The 17,355-nt window shown below is 42.3% G+C and overlaps 1 protein-coding gene across 2 annotated transcripts in view; it reads right to left on the bottom strand.

The window, feature by feature from the left end:
* LOC142464250 (receptor-type tyrosine-protein phosphatase beta-like) overlaps positions 1–17,355 on the bottom strand; it is a 158,311-nt gene that overhangs the window by 70,260 nt on the left and 70,696 nt on the right. The window contains exons 17-23 of one of the 2 annotated variants that reach the window (XM_075567664.1): positions 15,276–15,536; positions 12,836–13,102; positions 11,786–12,046; positions 10,669–10,923; positions 5,322–5,591; positions 4,372–4,635; positions 266–526 (exon numbers count right to left, since the gene is read on the bottom strand). In XM_075567664.1, the coding sequence (XP_075423779.1) occupies positions 266–526; positions 4,372–4,635; positions 5,322–5,591; positions 10,669–10,923; positions 11,786–12,046; positions 12,836–13,102; positions 15,276–15,536 (1,839 nt within the window). The remainder of the gene's footprint in view (positions 1–265; positions 527–4,371; positions 4,636–5,321; positions 5,592–10,668; positions 10,924–11,785; positions 12,047–12,835; positions 13,103–15,275; positions 15,537–17,355) is intronic. The other variant, XM_075567665.1, reaches the window with a different exon arrangement.

A 17,355-nucleotide genomic window follows, 5' to 3' on the forward strand; every position in this document is an offset into this window, starting at 1 on the left:
TGCATTATACGATACGCTGCGTGACGCAAAGTGCGACAACCAACCTATTAGCCCTAATCCTCCCAGCTGCCGCCACAAATACCATCCAGAGACTCCCCTGTTCATTCTATTAATGTTGAGTTATTACTTCAACAATATCAGCTAACGAGAGAAGACATAATTATCTGTTAATATTCTAAACATCAGAATCTGACAAGAACTGCAAGACCTTTTCATGAGACGATGACGATGGTACAATGAGAACAAAACACATTGCTGTACTTACATGTTGCCTCCACCAATGGAGCTGATGGCTGGCTGCAGTTACCACTAACTGTTTGTATAATGATGGAGTATTCTCGGCCTGGTAGTAAGTCTGTGAAATTCACTTGTGTAGAATCCGTTTGCTTTGTTATATTTATGGCTCCTGTGAGACTAACTTTGTAAGAATCCACTTTCCCTGCTGGTTTCGTCCAATTAACTTCAAGGAAACTTATAGAATTCTTGTTGTTCACCGTGATATTCTGGGATGCCAATAAACCGGGCACTAAAAGAGAGCACATTCAAACCCATATTAAACATGCCTTTTATGCAGTTACAGTTCTTACACTGTGTATAGTATACGTTCTGAGACCTTGTAATTAAGGAGCTGATATTTTCAACCAAAGACATTGTAGAAATCCCTTAGTCTTCTGCTTTAACAACTGGATTATAGGAGAGAGCGACATTGTGATGTAGCGATATTCACTGCTGTGTATAGTGCCAGAACCGAAATATAACATGTACATCACAGAGCATACAAGGTCAATGTTGTTTCATCCAGGAGAGCTATTCTGTGAGCCAGATCTAAAACCCCAGAAAATAAAATATCTTATTTGTGTTAAAAAGAACTTACAAATTATTCTGCCACGCAGCAATATATCTAAGGACCTTCTATCCAGGTGACTTAAAAATGCAAACAACAAGAGACGGGGGTGCCCAATGCTACATCCCATTGACAAAACATATATTTTGAAAAGTATAAAGTAAACTACTTCAATAATAATAATATTAAATACTTGGTTATTTGGTTAACCCTTTGGCCAAGTGTATTAAGCCTGCATACCAACGTCAAGGTATAACCAAATTAATGCAGGTCCTACACTACACTAATAACCAAGTATTTAATATTATTATTATTATTGAAGTATTTTACTTTATACTTTTCATCATATATGTTTTGTCAATGGGATGTAGCATTGGGCACCACCTGTCTCTTGCTGTATGCAATTGCCACGCTCAGTAGCTCTGTGGTTGACATAAATATATATTCATCATGTGGTGGGTGTGGGAGTTTGAGCGTGCTGGGAATGTGTGTTAATCTTTGACTTAAAAATGCAATACCACTTTTATTTTATTTTTATCAAACCTCTACTCATGTTTTAACCTGTTTGGCATATCTATCCTATCTAAAGAAATATGCAATCATTTTGTAACATCTTATTAAGGAACAATGCAGGTTATTTGGGGTTATCCATTTAAATGCGATGTACTTTTACATGGATCTAACACAGTGTTAAATAACCCCAATGTCTCGGGGTGTATTGTATAACCAAAGGGTTCTCAACATTTCATCGCTGACCCTTTCAGCATCAATATTCCTGTGCACGCCGATCACATTTACTCAGCCATGTACATCAGTACAGTATATTTATTTATCTCATATATTCAGCACGGACACTAAATGAGTTGTTTGTGGAGGTACCCGGGCGCTATCTCTGTATGGCTTATTTGATGTGCGGAAGTAAAAAAGGTGTGGTGTAATACTGCCTGTGAGTAGTTTTCAAGTGGTGTCCTCTTGTGACTCGGAACCCCAGCAGGATCTATCCGGGACCCTTGTAGGCAGTGAATACAAAAAGGATGGGGGAGCACAATAGTTGGAAACAGGCAGTGTTGTAGAACTAGTAATTGCTTTTAAAATAAAGTAATTATATCCTGAGCGAGTGTGGTAGCTCAGGTGTCTAATGTCTAATTTGAATGATATACACACATTGGTTCATATGTATTGGAGAATGGGTAGAATAAAAGTATATATAACTTACACGGCCTTGTGTAAGCCCAATCACATCAAGGTTTCTTTCGGAATCCCGTGTGCTTCTGGTGAGGCTTTTCTTCTTGCGGTGTGGGTTCTTCTTCTTGATGTATAAGCTGCTTGCTTCGTTGGTTCAGAGTGCCGCTCCAGGAGGATTTCCTCTCGTGTAAACAGAAAGGAGGATAGGGTTAACACATATACATATATACGTCAATGTGGGGGAGGGGATGGTGTGTTTATGGACCACCATAAAAATATATATAGATTATACTCCGGCACTCACACGGGCTGGTGTGAGTGTACTCTTATCTTGGTATCTTGTTTACTTATGGGTGTTACCCAATTAGTATCAGGTGATGAAAGAGAGGGGTACAATGGTATATATATGGTAAATATAACACAATACTCACACGGGCCAGTGTGAGTACACACTTCTAGCGGTATCTTTGTTCTTCTGTTCCTGATGTAGCTAATGATGAAGATGGGGTTTAACGCATATAAAAGACACTAGGGTCTGGAGGGTACAAACTAACTTTAATAAAGAAATAAAAACAAAAACAGAAACCAAACGTTTCTTGGGGAAGTAAAAGCAAGGGGGGTAAAAGAGCAACGCGTTTCGTCCAAGTACTGGACTTCCTCAGGCTCTGTACAGAGCCTGAGGAAGTCCAGTACTTGGACGAAACGCGTTGCTCTTTTACCTGGAACATTTTAACAGCACATCATAGAGGAGACAGAGGTGTAGTTGCAGCTCCCCATCCGGACACGGAAGGCGAGACCCCCTACTACTATACACCATACTGTCCCCCCTTGCTTTTACTTCCCCAAGAAACGTTTGGTTTCTGTTTTTGTTTTTATTTCTTTATTAAAGTTAGTTTGTACCCTCCAGACCCTAGTGTCTTTTATATGCGTTAAACCCCATCTTCATCATTAGCTACATCAGGAACAGAAGAACAAAGATACCGCTAGAAGTGTGTACTCACACTGGCCCGTGTGAGTATTGTGTTATATTTACCATATATATACCATTGTACCCCTCTCTTTCATCACCTGATACTAATTGGGTAACACCCATAAGTAAACAAGATACCAAGATAAGAGTACACTCACACCAGCCCGTGTGAGTGCCGGAGTATAATCTATATATATTTTTATGGTGGTCCATAAACACACCATCCCCTCCCCCACATTGACGTATATATGTATATGTGTTAACCCTATCCTCCTTTCTGTTTACACGAGAGGAAATCCTCCTGGAGCGGCACTCTGAACCAACGAAGCAAGCAGCTTATACATCAAGAAGAAGAACCCACACCGCAAGAAGAAAAGCCTCACCAGAAGCACACGGGATTCCGAAAGAAACCTTGATGTGATTGGGCTTACACAAGGCCGTGTAAGTTATATATACTTTTATTCTACCCATTCTCCAATACATATGAACCAATGTGTGTATATCATTCAAATTAGACATTAGACACCTGAGCTACCACACTCGCTCAGGATATAATTACTTTATTTTAAAAGCAATTACTAGTTCTACAACACTGCCTGTTTCCAACTATTGTGCTCCCCCATCCTTTTTGTATTCAGCACGGACAGGCTGCTAATGATACAAAAGCCACAGACTGCAAGGGAACAGTTGGTAACAGGGATTTTTTTTAACAGTCTTGTGGATCACTGTCTTTGATGACCACAGTTTGAGAAAACCTATTATACTCTGTGGCAGCTATTGTTGTGCTATCATTATAATTTTTTTTAAATGTACTCTGCATGTCTTAACAATATAACATTTGGAAACCTTGATTGTACACAATGTTCTTTAGATTGTACTGACATTAATTCTAATGCAGTATGTGCAGCCTCTGTGTATCGATGTACTCTGACTTTTAAACACACTCAAAGTGTCTCTCAGAATGAGGCCTTATTGATGCAGCGGCCGTTATTCATTCGAACACTTCACGCGTCATGTACATCAGAATCCCGATTTGAAACTGCAGGATGAATTCCAGCCTTCCCGCACTAAGATGCGAGCGCGGCGAGTGCAGAAAAACGAATTTTAGTGTTCTGGCTTTTAAAAACATGAAATTGACACAGTAGCACAGTGGCACAGTAACACAGTAGCACAGTACTGTACGCATTACAATTCATTCATTTTATTGCAAACGAATTTCCATGAAATTCAAACAAAACATCCGCGATAAGCGCGAGTGCCTGGGGCGATTGGCCGCGTTCATGCTGCGTGGGGAACAGCAGAGAACTCAAAATCGGCGCCGTGATGTGTTCGAATAACGGCCGCTGCATCAGTACCATCAATGTGTACTCACCTGCACAGGTAGTGACTGAGAGCGACTCTCCTTCAGTGACATTATCTGCTCTGGTAAATACAGAGAATATATATGTTTCCCCAGCTGTCAGGTTACTTATTGTAGCAGATTCATTTGTCACTATTATAGATGATGATGATACACTTGTGTTGGTTTGTACTCTGTAGGTATAATAACTGTTATACTCATCAGGTTTATCCCAAATCATTGAAATTACATTTGAAGTCACATTTCTGGTTTGGAGCTTTGTCACTGGTTTCGGTTCTACAAAAAAAAAGTGTATTGTTTCATTTAGTTAAAAGAGAAGCAAAATAGTAATAAAAACCCTATATTATTATTATCTTGGATCTTCAGGAACTCATAAACATTGTAACTATTCATAGTTTTATTACTGACCAATTGTAACCATGAGAACTTATTTTTTTTATCTACAAATTCCAATAATACCATCAGGGAACCTAAGTAAAAGCTCTGAAAGCTTTGACCCTTTAACCTGAATGGGCAGCAAGGCGCTTTCCAGCTCCGGAAGGGGTCTTACTTCAGAAGACTGCTCAGTAAATATGGCTCCTAATGTAAATTTAATCACCATATAATCCAAAGTAGACACTTCACTTTGCATATTACCCACTATTTCACATGCAGCACCGCGGCTCCCATCTTTCTCTCCATTACTGCGTTGCAAATGCAGATTAACATTGAGGTTTGTTATAATAACATGCATGAGCATTATATTAGGTTTCACTTTGAAAGTTCACAGTTTATGATCATTTTGGTTTCACTTAAATGTAAAACATAATTCCTCCTGATAACACCAGGACAACAGCTGCCAGTTGTTATATTACCCAATGGTTCCAGTACAACTGAAGCTGCAAGGGGACCTGCTGTATATTATAACAGGAGCTAATAAAGGGGAAACATCCTGCAGGAGATAGAAATAGATGAGAACCTACTTGTGGTCACAGTGTTGCTCACAGGTAAACTCTGATACTGCCGGACTCCAACTGTTACTACAGTAATTGTGTAGTTAGTCCCAGATCTGAGACTCTGAAGGGTGACAGATGATGTGTTACTTGAGATGCTCCAAGTAGCGCCTGAAGAATTCCTATAGGTTATATTAAAAGACTTGATCACGCCGGTCATATTTAGTGGGTCTCCCCAGGAAAAGGAAATGCTGTTAGTTCCAGTGTTGGTAACGTTTAAGGGGCCGGGTTGAGAAGGATCTGTTAAAATGATAAAGATATTAGTTAAAACCCCTCCTATTCAATACAATTAGAAAATATGAAGACTGAATATATTCATAAGAGAGAAAGAAATACAGTTCTGTGCTGCAGTGCTTCAGAGCTGTAGATAGAGCAGCGTATGTGAATGTGAAGCTGATGGTTAAACTTGCTTGAAGATGGAGAATGAATACACCTGTGAGTGTCCGATATGAAGATGGAGAATGAATACAGCTGTGAGTGTCCGATATGAAGATTTAGAATTAATACACCTGTGAGTGTCGATATGAAGATGGAGAATTAATACACCTGTGAGTGTCGATATGAAGATGGAGAATTAATACAGCTGTGAGTGTCCGATATGAAGATGGAGAATTAATACACCTATGAGTGTCCGATATGAAGATGGAGAATTAATACACCTGTGAGTGTCCGATATGAAGATGGAGAATTAATACACCTGTGAGTGTCGATATGAAGATGGAGAATTAATACACCTGTGAGTGTCGATATGAAGATGGAGAATTAATACACCTGTGAGTGTCTGATATGAAGATATTGGTGCCTATTCTATAAACTTTGATGACCAACTCATTGAAGATTTTGAGCTGTTCTCGCAACATTTTGCTAGGTAGCGATTCAGAAAGCCTCGATAAGTTGGTGAAATCGTGCTGGGAAAGCATTTTCTCATGATTTCTGGCTCCCGGTGAAACACATTGTGCGGAACCGGCGAGAAGCTCAAATTCGCAATTTTGATAAAATTGCAAAATCTTGATAATCTCATCGGGGCTGTGGAATTGCAATTTTATCAAAGATTCTTCTCGCCAGCTTTTACATGAGAGGGACTTAGAAAAAAAATGCATCTTTCCTGCATCGAATTGATGCCGGGGGTCTCAGGAGCTGATACACATTAATACTGCATCTTCCCCCTCTGCCCCTATTCAAGCTAGCCACAAAGGTAATGAAGTTGCTTTAATTTTCATTTTAATACTAGTGTGTGTGAGAAGGGGGTCTCCGGAGCTGAACCACGTTGATTTTCGGTCCGGGATCCCCTACTTCCCGAGATAGAGGCCCCGTTATGGGGTGCCGGTATCCCCATGCAATGTTTAAATGTCCAGCGTCACATGACTGGTACATTTAAACGCAAAGGAGATACCGGCACCCCATATCAGGGCCTGTATCTCGGGAAGCAGGACGTCCCCGGACCTGAAATCAACGCGGTTCTGCTCCGGAGAACCCCTTCTCATGCACATTAGTATTAAAATTTAAACAAAAAGCACTGTGATCGCTTGTGAGAGATGTGCAAGTCTCGGTGGCTCTCTCTGTGCAGCTCTCTATGCATCTCTGCAGCCAGAACGTACGGGGTAGAACGTGGGAAAAATCTCAGAGGTGTTTGCTGCTTCGCCGAACGGTTTGGGCATTTTCCCACCGCACGGTTTGAGAGGGGTCCAGATTCTTTCTGAATACCCCGATAACTCAACTGACAAACCGTTTGGCGGGAACATGCCAAACCTTGCGATGTAGCAGCCAACTCGTTGAGGCTACTAGCATAGGCCCCATTGACTTGTACAGGCTGAAATAGAGGGGGTATATATATGACGCCCAAAGGAGGATAATAGCGCCAATGTCTGTTTTGGGGACAGCCATGGCTTGTTCTCCTGCTGTATGGACATACCAGCCCTAGATCACAAAATGCAATAAGTCTAGATTGTTTCTTCAGAAAGTCTCGAGAACTACAGGTATACGGTATTTGACAAACTCTTTGACATAGCGCCGTGAGCATGAAACGCATCAGAGTGGCCCACCTGCCAAATTTCCATGCTGTCACCACATTAATAAAGTTGTTTTTAATTGACTTTATTGTACCTTAGCCCCAGTGCTTTGCATGCTGTGCTCCACTTTTTTTGCCAATTTCGGATCTACCCTCTGAATATACTTATAGTCTGGTAAACTCTTCCAACCAAAAAGTTTCCTATAGTACATAATAGCCTAAATACTGTATAATAGAAAAAGAAAAGCCCCCCTGACGAAGCACGTGGTGCGAAACGCGTAGAGGTCACGACAGGTCATCCTGCGCGTGTTTGCTGAGAGGCTGAGACGGAGCCTGCCTGTGGCACAAGTGGTGTTTTTCAACTTCTGCGGTGCCGCGATCCGGATCCTATGCGGTCATCCGTGGACCCCCACTTCTGCCCCAGTGTGAGTGTTCGTTTCCCGTTGTCAGCGGTATGATAGTCCTCTCTGGCGGTTTCAACTTGAATCACCTTGGATTGTCGCTATTTTCTTTGGTTTTCCCTTCTTTTACATTGTATATACATTTTTTAGTGCACTGTGTGTGTTTTACTGTTTAGGGTTTCGATTTTTCAGAGTCCATATGTATGGTCACTGTATCTGGGCAGTTTAACTCCTTTAGCTGAGGAGGGGTTGGATCCTCTCAGTTTTATATGTGTATTTTTATTAATAAATAACATTATCTAATCCCTGGTGCGCATCTGTGCATTTTTTCTTTTTCTGTCTTTCAGGGTGTCCTCCCCCCTTTTTTAGGGGGGATCACCTTTTGAAGTGGGAGCATTTGGGGAGACGCTCCATGCACGTGCAGCAAAGGGATTTTCCATCTTTATTTCTGCAGCACGAGCGCTGAATATCCTTCTTTCTGCTTTAAATACTGTATAATGTATAATAGTTATGATGTATCATTATAATACAGGTATACAGTATGAAGGAAGCAATTGAGAAGCACAGATTGATTACTTTAACATTTACAATGCAACTCGACCTTCGGCATTTCCAGTCATGTGATCACTTCAGTAGCAATCACATGACCATCAAGGCCCAAATCCCACTCCCTGGGTGATGGAAACCACAATGATGTATCTGGTACATCAACGGACCTCTGTGTGAGGATTCGCCATCCTGAGGGTCGGAACTCACCTCCCCATCCTGCTGCATCTGGTGCTCGGGAGTTGCGATTCTATGGTGGTTCCACTGCGCGCATGTGGCTGACACTCAGTCTGGCCACCTCTCCGGGTCCGCCCCCAGTCTCCGCCCCACGCTCCAAAGACGGACATGCGCGGTGCGCGAGTGGCGCGCGATCGAGTGGTCACCTCCTGACGTCAGTGATGCGTACGGGACAAGCTCCTCCTGGACCCGCCTCCAGTCTCCGTTCACATTCTCGTGACGGGCATGCGCGGTGCGTGAGGGGCGCGTGATTGGGTCGCTAATGGGACGTAGCTCCACCCCTAGAGTTGATCGGGCTGAACAATAGGGCGCACATGCGCGACCCAGCAGCCTATCCCTGCGTTCCATCTTGTTCCTCCCCACTTCCCATTGGTGGGTGGTTCCTTTATATACCTGCTCAGTACTGACACACATCGCTGAGCATAACCGTATGTGACGCTGTATCTTGCTTCATCCTGCCTTGTGCCTTGCTGCCTCCTGCCTTGTACCTGCTGCTGCCTGACCCCTGCTTCATATCTGGACCCCGCATCTCTCCTCTCCTGACCTTGGCAAAGTACTCCAAAGATCCGCTACTCACCAATCCTGACCTTGGCAAAGTACTCCAACTATCCGCTATTCACCAATCCTGACCTTGGCAAAGTACTCCAACAATCCGCTACTCTCCAATCCTGACCTGGCAAGTATAACGACTATTCCACCTTCTATACTCCTGATCTAGCTTGCAAGAACATTCTAGGCGCGCCCTCGCGGTTGTGGGTTGGCGTTTATACAATTCCCTACCTCAGCCTCGCGGCCGCGCCTGGTTTGTGGTGAGCTACACGTTACACTCTGCCATAACGGGGCCCATTATGTACCAGACACATCATGAGACCATTCTAAAGGTTAATATGTCAACTACCCTAACCTTCCTAACACCAAACTTCCAAATGCTCAATCAAGAATGAAATGGCTTGCATATATTGGTATTATGGTCGTCTCTGCTCTAAAAATGTAATGACAAAATAATATTGCTGAAATGAACATACTGTTGATATTACTGAAATGGACTGGAGGGTCTATGGAGAAGGTTTGATGGCAATGTTCAGTTTCCATTTGGTAAAATCTGTTATTTCTTTAGTATCCACTTTGTGTGTAGAAATGTGTGTGTTGTAGAGTTTCGCTTCTAAGTAGATTTACGACTGTGCCTGTAGTTTATGCCCACATTCCTAGAGTAAGGTTATACCTGGTTCCTATACAGAGCTGTTTGAATCAAGTTTTAACCAGGTTTTAATGATCTGTAAGATGTTTGGTCCAAGAACTAAGGAGTGGTTAGTATATTCTGCCTGGTAACCTCTTTAGAACAAAGGGGGAAGAAATGTATAAAAAAGCTGTTTTGGACACTCCCTGGCAGAGACTCTGATTTGACTTTTGTGGGTATGATCCTACTCTGCAATAAACTACTTATTATCAATCAACCCATGTTTGTGAGTTTGTGAGTTTGCAAACATTGACAGTAACCTGTGATACTTTGGGAATATGTAACAACTGTCGTAACTGGAGCAGTTAAAAAAGGGTGCAAATTGCGCTATTTTGACTCTGTCAATTTGTGTTAATGTATCAAGGTGCTTTGTTCCCATTTTGCTCCACTTACACCAATTAGTATTTTGGGGAGCGATTATAGAAGGAGTTAGGGGAGGAGACAGAGCTTTATTATAATCAAATCAATAAAAATATGCGCCTATTGAAACAGGAGACAGTGGTTGGGGGAGACATGTGTACACTCTCTCAGCATCTTCAATGACTGAAATGAGTGGACAGGCACTACCCCCCTCCCCCACCCCTCTACCCCCACCCCTCCCCCTCCCCCCCACCCTCCCACATTTCCTATATTTTCCTTTCTCCCCTTTCCCACCCCTCTCACCATTACGGCGTAACATACTCTTGTTGTACTATGGTTCTGTTCGTGGTCATTTCCCACCCCACCAGTTTTTATGTACCCATTTCCCCCCTTCTTATTTTCTGTACCCCATCCACATTTTGATAAATAAGTAATAATAAAAACCTATAACTGGTGCAGTTTCCCTTTCTCTTTGTGTGATATAAAAAGTTACATCCAATTTAACACAATAATAACAATCATACTTACATGTTGCCTCTATCACTGGATCTGTGGGTTGGCTGCAGTTGCCGCTAACTGTTAGTATAATGATGGAGTATTCTCTGCCTGGTAGTAAGTCTGTGAAATTCACTTGTGTAGAATCAGTTTGCTTTGTTATATTTATGTCGCCTGTCAGGGAGACATTGTAATAATCCACTTTCCCTGCTGGTCTTGTCCAGGTGACTTCAAGGAAACTTATAGAATTCTTATTGCTCACTGTGATATTCTGACTTTTCCCAGGAACTAAAAAATAATAAAAGCAAAGATTTTAATTCTATTCACTTTTGTTAATGTCCAATATAATACTTCTGTTGAATTGTAGCTTTTTGTTTAAAAGAACTAAACCTTTAACCGGCGTATAGAGAATTTCATTATAGATGTGTAACCCAGGTCTCCAGCAGCTCCTAGAGACCCCCCTCCCTTGGAGCAGCGTGGTCGCGGGTGCCGCCGGAGCCAGCGACGGACCCGACGGCTGCTTCCAAAGGTGGGGGCCGGAGCAGGGAGTAGCGTGCTATCTCCGCGAGCAGGCTGGTTGCCGGGGACGCGATCGGGCCGTTGCTAAGGCCGCGATCGCGTTGCTGCGGTCCCGGCAACTAGCGAGGAGGGCGCCGCCATTGCGGAGAGAGTCGCGCATGCGCAGTGATCGCGCAGGCGCAGGTAAGGCCCCAGAGCTAGGGAGAAGTCGCGCGAGTGTAGGGAAAGTGCAGGAAGGGTTGAGGTGGCCCCCAAAGACTCGCGCATGCGCAGGGCAAGTGCGCACGCGGCCCCAATGTATTTGCAGCCTCCACGGGACTACAACTCACATGAGGCTTAGGGGCAAGCACATCAGGTGCCTCCGTGTGGCCAATAAGGGCCAAGGATCTCCAGAGGGAGCAATAAGATACATTTTTTATATAATAGATATAATATAATATTATTATTAATATATAATAATATATAATATAATAGATATATTATATATATAATAGATGCACTATTGCTGACCTTAGGAAGAGAGGGATCTCAGACTGATAGTAAATGCTGTCTCATATATTGTTAAAAAAAATTAACACAGATTATTAAAATAAGCAACACATTTCCGTTTCAGCAGTCAGCCTGTACTCACCTGTGCAGGTAGTGACTGAGAGCGATTCTCCTTCAGTGACATTATCTGCCCTGGTAAATACAGAGAATGTATATGTTTCCCCAGCTGTCAGGCTACTTATTGTAGCGGATTCCTTTGTCACTATTATAGATGATGATACACTTGTGTTTGTCTGTACTCTGTAGGTATAATAACTGTTATACTCATCAGGTTTATCCCAGCTCAGGGGAACAGAGTTTGAAGTCACATCATTGGCTCTGAGCTGCGTCACTGGTTTCGGTTCTACAGTAAAACAATTTAAAATAAAAACACGTTATAGTTTCATTTAGTTCAAAGAGAAGTATAATAACAATGCAAACTCAATATTATTATTCTCTTGGAGCTTCAGCAACTCACAGACTTCTTAATTCCTCGCCGTTTTTATTACTGACCAATTGTAACCATGATAATGTGGTGGTATTGAAACAACTAATCTGGGAACCTAAGAGAAGGGTCTAAAAACCTCAACACATGGACCTCAATAGGTAGTAAGGCGTCTTAAAACTCTGGAAGATGTCTTATGGTAGAACACTCGTCAGTAAATATGACCCATGATGTACATTTGATAACTATGTAATATAAAGTAGATACTTCACTTTGAATAATAACCACAATTTCATAGGCAGCACCGTGGCTCCCATCTTTCTCTCCATTACTGTGTTACAAATGCTGATTAACATTGAGGTTTGTTATAATAATTTACATGAGCATTATACAGTATGAGGTTTCACTTTGTTATATGATCACACAGTTGATGGATGTAAAGGGGATGATTCGATATGCTACAAAACGGGACAATTGGTCCAAAACACGCTCGGCAGGTTATTGAATTACCCATTAAGTTTATGATCATTTTAGTTTCATATACAAAAAAATAGGTAATTCTGGTAACCCCAGGACAACAGCTGCCAGGTGTTTTATTACTCAATGGTTCCAGTACAACTGAAGCTGCCAGGGACACAATATTATGACATGAGCTACAGTAATTAAGGTGAAACATCCTGCAGGAGATAGAAATAAATGAGAACCTACTTGTGGTCACAGTGTTGCTCACAGGTAAACTCTGATACTGCCGGACTCCAACTGTTACTGCAGTAATTGTGTATTTAGTCCCAGATCTGAGGCTCTGAAGGGTGACAGATGCTGTGTTACTTGAGACGCTCCAAGTGCCTGAAGAACTCCTATAGGTTATATTAAAAGTCTTTGTCACATTGGACATATTTATTGGGTCTCCCCAGGACAGAGAAATGCTGTTTGTTCCAATGTTGGTAAAGTTTAAATTCCCTGGTTTAGATGGATCTGTTAAACACAAAATAACAACAAATTAGTTGAAACCTACAGTATACACTATATATTAGAATTGGAATGTATTCATTTGCACACGTGTGCAGCCATGTTTCATTTTTGGGATATTTAGACAGTTTTTAGTAACTTTTGCTTGATTTTTAACATATTTGGTTAGGTTTCCTAGCATCTACTGTATATTCCTTGTACACTCATCTACTGTATATTCCTTGTACACTGTAAAAAACTATGAGAATGCGTTGAATTAAAACCTAATAAGCGCAGGAATGCACAATCTTACAACCAAGTAAACTAACACTTAGTGATAGAAATTATTTAAAAAATGTATTTCTATCATTTCAAAAGAGGCTAAATATACAGGTTCAGTCTCCGGTATTTGACCACATCTCGGGAAAAACTTTGATTCTCATCAAAAACCCAGCGCGGTAGGTAGTCCACAGCAGAAAAAATGGCCCATCGGATTAACACAGTAGGGGTCCCTTCGTTTGAATGGGACTCCTACCGGGTTCCACCTTTCTGTAAGAGATGCGCAGTCAGAGATAGACCGAAGCAGTCACTATACCTGCGTTGGGGTGCCGGTATCCCTCTGCTTGGTTTAAATCCCCTGATCACGTGGGCTGTGACACAGGAGAATTTAAACATGTCCGCCGGGATACAGGCACCCCATAACGGGGCCTGTAACTCTGGAAGCAGGGGGTCCCTGGACCTGAAATCAATGTGGTTCTGCTCCGGAGACCCCCTGCTACAATACTGTAATATTAAAATAAAATGAAAGCCCAACGATCGCCTGTTAGAGGCGCGCAGGAAGAGTGACTGATTCAGTCTCTCTCTGACTGCGTGTCTCTTACAGTCAGGTTGACTGTGTTAATCCGATGGGCCATTGATCTGCCGTGGACCATGTCGCGGGGTATATGGAGAATTGGCCATGAGTTTGGAACGTGATGTGGTCGAATACCGGTGGCTGCAGCTGCACTTCACATTTTGCGGAAATCCTATTTTATACTATATGCTAGAAAGATCTATACAATATGCATGCTTAGAATGCAGAAAGGGAGACAGGATTCCTAAAATAATAGAGTTTAATAGGGGGTTGAGACAATTTTTCTCTGAAGCAGGGAACTTTCATTGGAGTTTCATATGAAGTTGGCTTAGGACCTGCTTCAAGTACCTCTGGCCCCTATATAGAATACCGAGAAAGGGGCTTCGGGAATCTTTCCGTATTTTTTTTTTGTTGCAACAAAACGGCCTAAGCCGACTCTTTCGAGTCCCGTATATAGAAATAAAATGTCAATACAATGACTATCATTGCACTAAATGGTCATTAGTAGAGTTCTGCAGTACGTAGTTGAAAGTCCGTATATAGCAGTAGTGGCCCTGGAGAAATGTAGATTTGTTGGAGGTTGTGATAACATTTAAGGGAGCAGCATGAAAGTTCATGAAACATGGGATTATTGTAAACAGATATTTCGAAACCTCACAGGTCTCTTCTTCATAACAAAGAAAGTACACTGGAAGAAGAGATCTGTGAGGTTTCGAAATCAAACTATGGGCTGAACAAAAGCCATGGTTTATTTTTTCCCAAAGATGTCTCCGTGGTCGTACCTCTTACAATAATGTTTTATTGTTGTGATGTATGATTATAATGTATGAAGCAAACATTTTGAGCAGCACAGATTGCATGATTTAATTTGCCAACTAGCCCAACATCCCGAACACTAAAGCTACTGTACCAAATTTCTAGAAGGCTCAACCAAGATTTAAATGGATTCCATATATTGTAAATATGGTGGGGGTCTGTTCTAAAAATTAAACCTATGATAGTTTGGGGGATACGTATCAAGTGATTGTAGATGCTTGAACCTCACGAAAAATGAAGCAAATTCGTGAAATTATCTAATTATTACAATTCATTTGTTAATATATAATATTTAAAATACAAGGGGTGTATTTAGTTTCCCATAGGTGGAGACAGTTGTTCATCCAACAAGTAGCCAGTGGTCATGCGATCACTGAAAGGGGGATAGTAATGTTATGAAGGAAATCGGGGACCCACCAGTATGAGCCTACTAGAAGGAAAGGGCTCTCTAATACAGACCTCCTTTTTATTTGTGTGATCTACTGTAAAACGTTGGATCCAATTTAACACAACAATAACAATCATACTTACATGTTGCCTCTATCACTGGATCTGCGGGCTGGCTGCAGTTGGCACTAACTGTTAGTATAATGATGGAGTAATCTCTGCCTGGTAGTAAGTCTGTGAAATTCACTTGTGTAGAATCAGCTTTCTTTGTTATATTAAGGTCTCCTGTCAGAGTGACATTGTAATAATCCACTTTTCCTGCCGGTTTCGTCCAGTTCACTTCAAGGAAACTTATAGAATTCTTATTGTTCACTATGATATTCGAAGGTGGAATTTTCCCAGGAACTAAAATAATAAATTCGAAGATTTAGTCTATTCACACAAAACATTGTGTTTTTATGTACACAACAGATCAGGCTATAGTTGAATTGTAGCTTTGTGTTTAAGGAACTAGGAGGCTTATTCTATATCCGCCTGTAGCAGGGTGGATAGCCTGTCTGATGTGTGGGATACGTATCTGTAGCTTCTGAGTCCAGCAGAGCACTAGTTAAACAGAGGTCATTGGCAAGGTTACAGCAGCATCATAAGCCCTTTAAAAAGGTCAGCCTAGCTTCCTGTGGTCTGTCCCCGATCAGGAAAGCAGCTGCCCGGCGACTGAAGGTCTGGTCTATGTGACAACTCCTACTTAAGGTCTGTTTTACCCCCAGAACTAAGGTCGCAAAAACCTAGGGTATCGATGGTATGAAATCTCCCTTGTCCTTTAAACGGCTTACAGGGAATTTATATGACAAAATACGCAGCGCTCCTATGGATGGATTTTTTTAATCTCTTTCTGATGCTGTTTTTATTTTATGTGTATTGCATCTTGGGTTGACCGAATAAAACCCTTGTTCAGTCTAACCGCGTGACATTGCCCCTTCTCTGCAACACCGCCGAAGGGGAAATTGGGTGGTTTTCGACAGAACCTCCCCACTGACCGGGTGATTCGCCAGTTATAGAATAAGCCCCTGAACCTTTACCGGACACATTGGAATATAAGTTCCAACGAAAGTAAGAGAGGAAAGATTTCATGTTAGACACCAGCTCCTATTTATTAAATAGTGCTAATAAGACTTAGAGGACCTTAAGACCCATTCATTTGAATGGGTTTTATGGAGACCTTAGCAATGTTAAGTACATCTGGTCCATATTGGTTAGTACTGTATAGACTTGAAGGACTGCTACTGTATATATACCACATGTGAGGCCCTTCATCCCTCAAATGGGCCGCACATTACCCACGTATGCATATGGCGCACACAGGCAGAAGGGACGTTGCAGCCATGTGTAGGAGCTTCTCCCCTTCAGCCAGCTTCCTAATGCCGACACACTGATGAATACTGTCCCATTCCTCTCCTTACTGGGCATGAGTGATTTGCACTGACATTACCCAGCACAGGGAGTGGGGAAAGAGGGAAACTGGACAGCTGGGGTGGTAAGCAGTTGGGGGCTGTAAGTGACGCCCCTGAGGTCTGTATGCGGCCCCTGGTCCGCCTGTTGCTCACTGTGACAGGACCTTAACCCCTGTCTAAATAGGGCTCCAGATAGAAAGCTTGTATCTGGCCGATGAGTCCAGCAGGGAGATGGTTATTTGCAGCTAGAAACAATTAGCCAGTCTCCACCTGGCTCAGGTAGAGAAGCCTCCTGCTAAAACTGCAGGGGATTGCTCTGGTACAAGGGAAGTGGGTGCTGTCAGAGAGATCCCAGGGAATCAGACCCTCTATTCCAGGACACAGCGGACCCTGGAACCTGTCAGAGGAATCACCCCTGGAACATCAACCCAGACCCAGACTGCAGGAAAGAGCCCCTGCTGTCAGTTACCTCTTTGGACTTTGGGGTCAGTGGTTGGAAAGAGGCCTATCCTCCCAGCCCTGCAGATAGGGACTGCGAGAGTGAGTCAGGCATTACAAAGGGACAGGCCGGATTTATGTATTTGTATACTGCCTTAAAGCGGCATTGTTTGAAGCTACGAGCTGAATAAAAGCTCAGGTTTATTTCCCCCAATACAGTAGAAGTATATGTCTCCCTGCTTATACCTCTGCACTCGTCTCTTACACCCACCAATGATTTAGATAGAATGTCTGCAGCCCCCAAAATACACGCTAATCAAGGCGTTTAAGCAGGA

Source organism: Ascaphus truei, chromosome 12, assembly GCF_040206685.1.
Source record: "Ascaphus truei isolate aAscTru1 chromosome 12, aAscTru1.hap1, whole genome shotgun sequence".
In the NCBI taxonomy this organism is placed as follows: domain Eukaryota; kingdom Metazoa; phylum Chordata; class Amphibia; order Anura; family Ascaphidae; genus Ascaphus; species Ascaphus truei.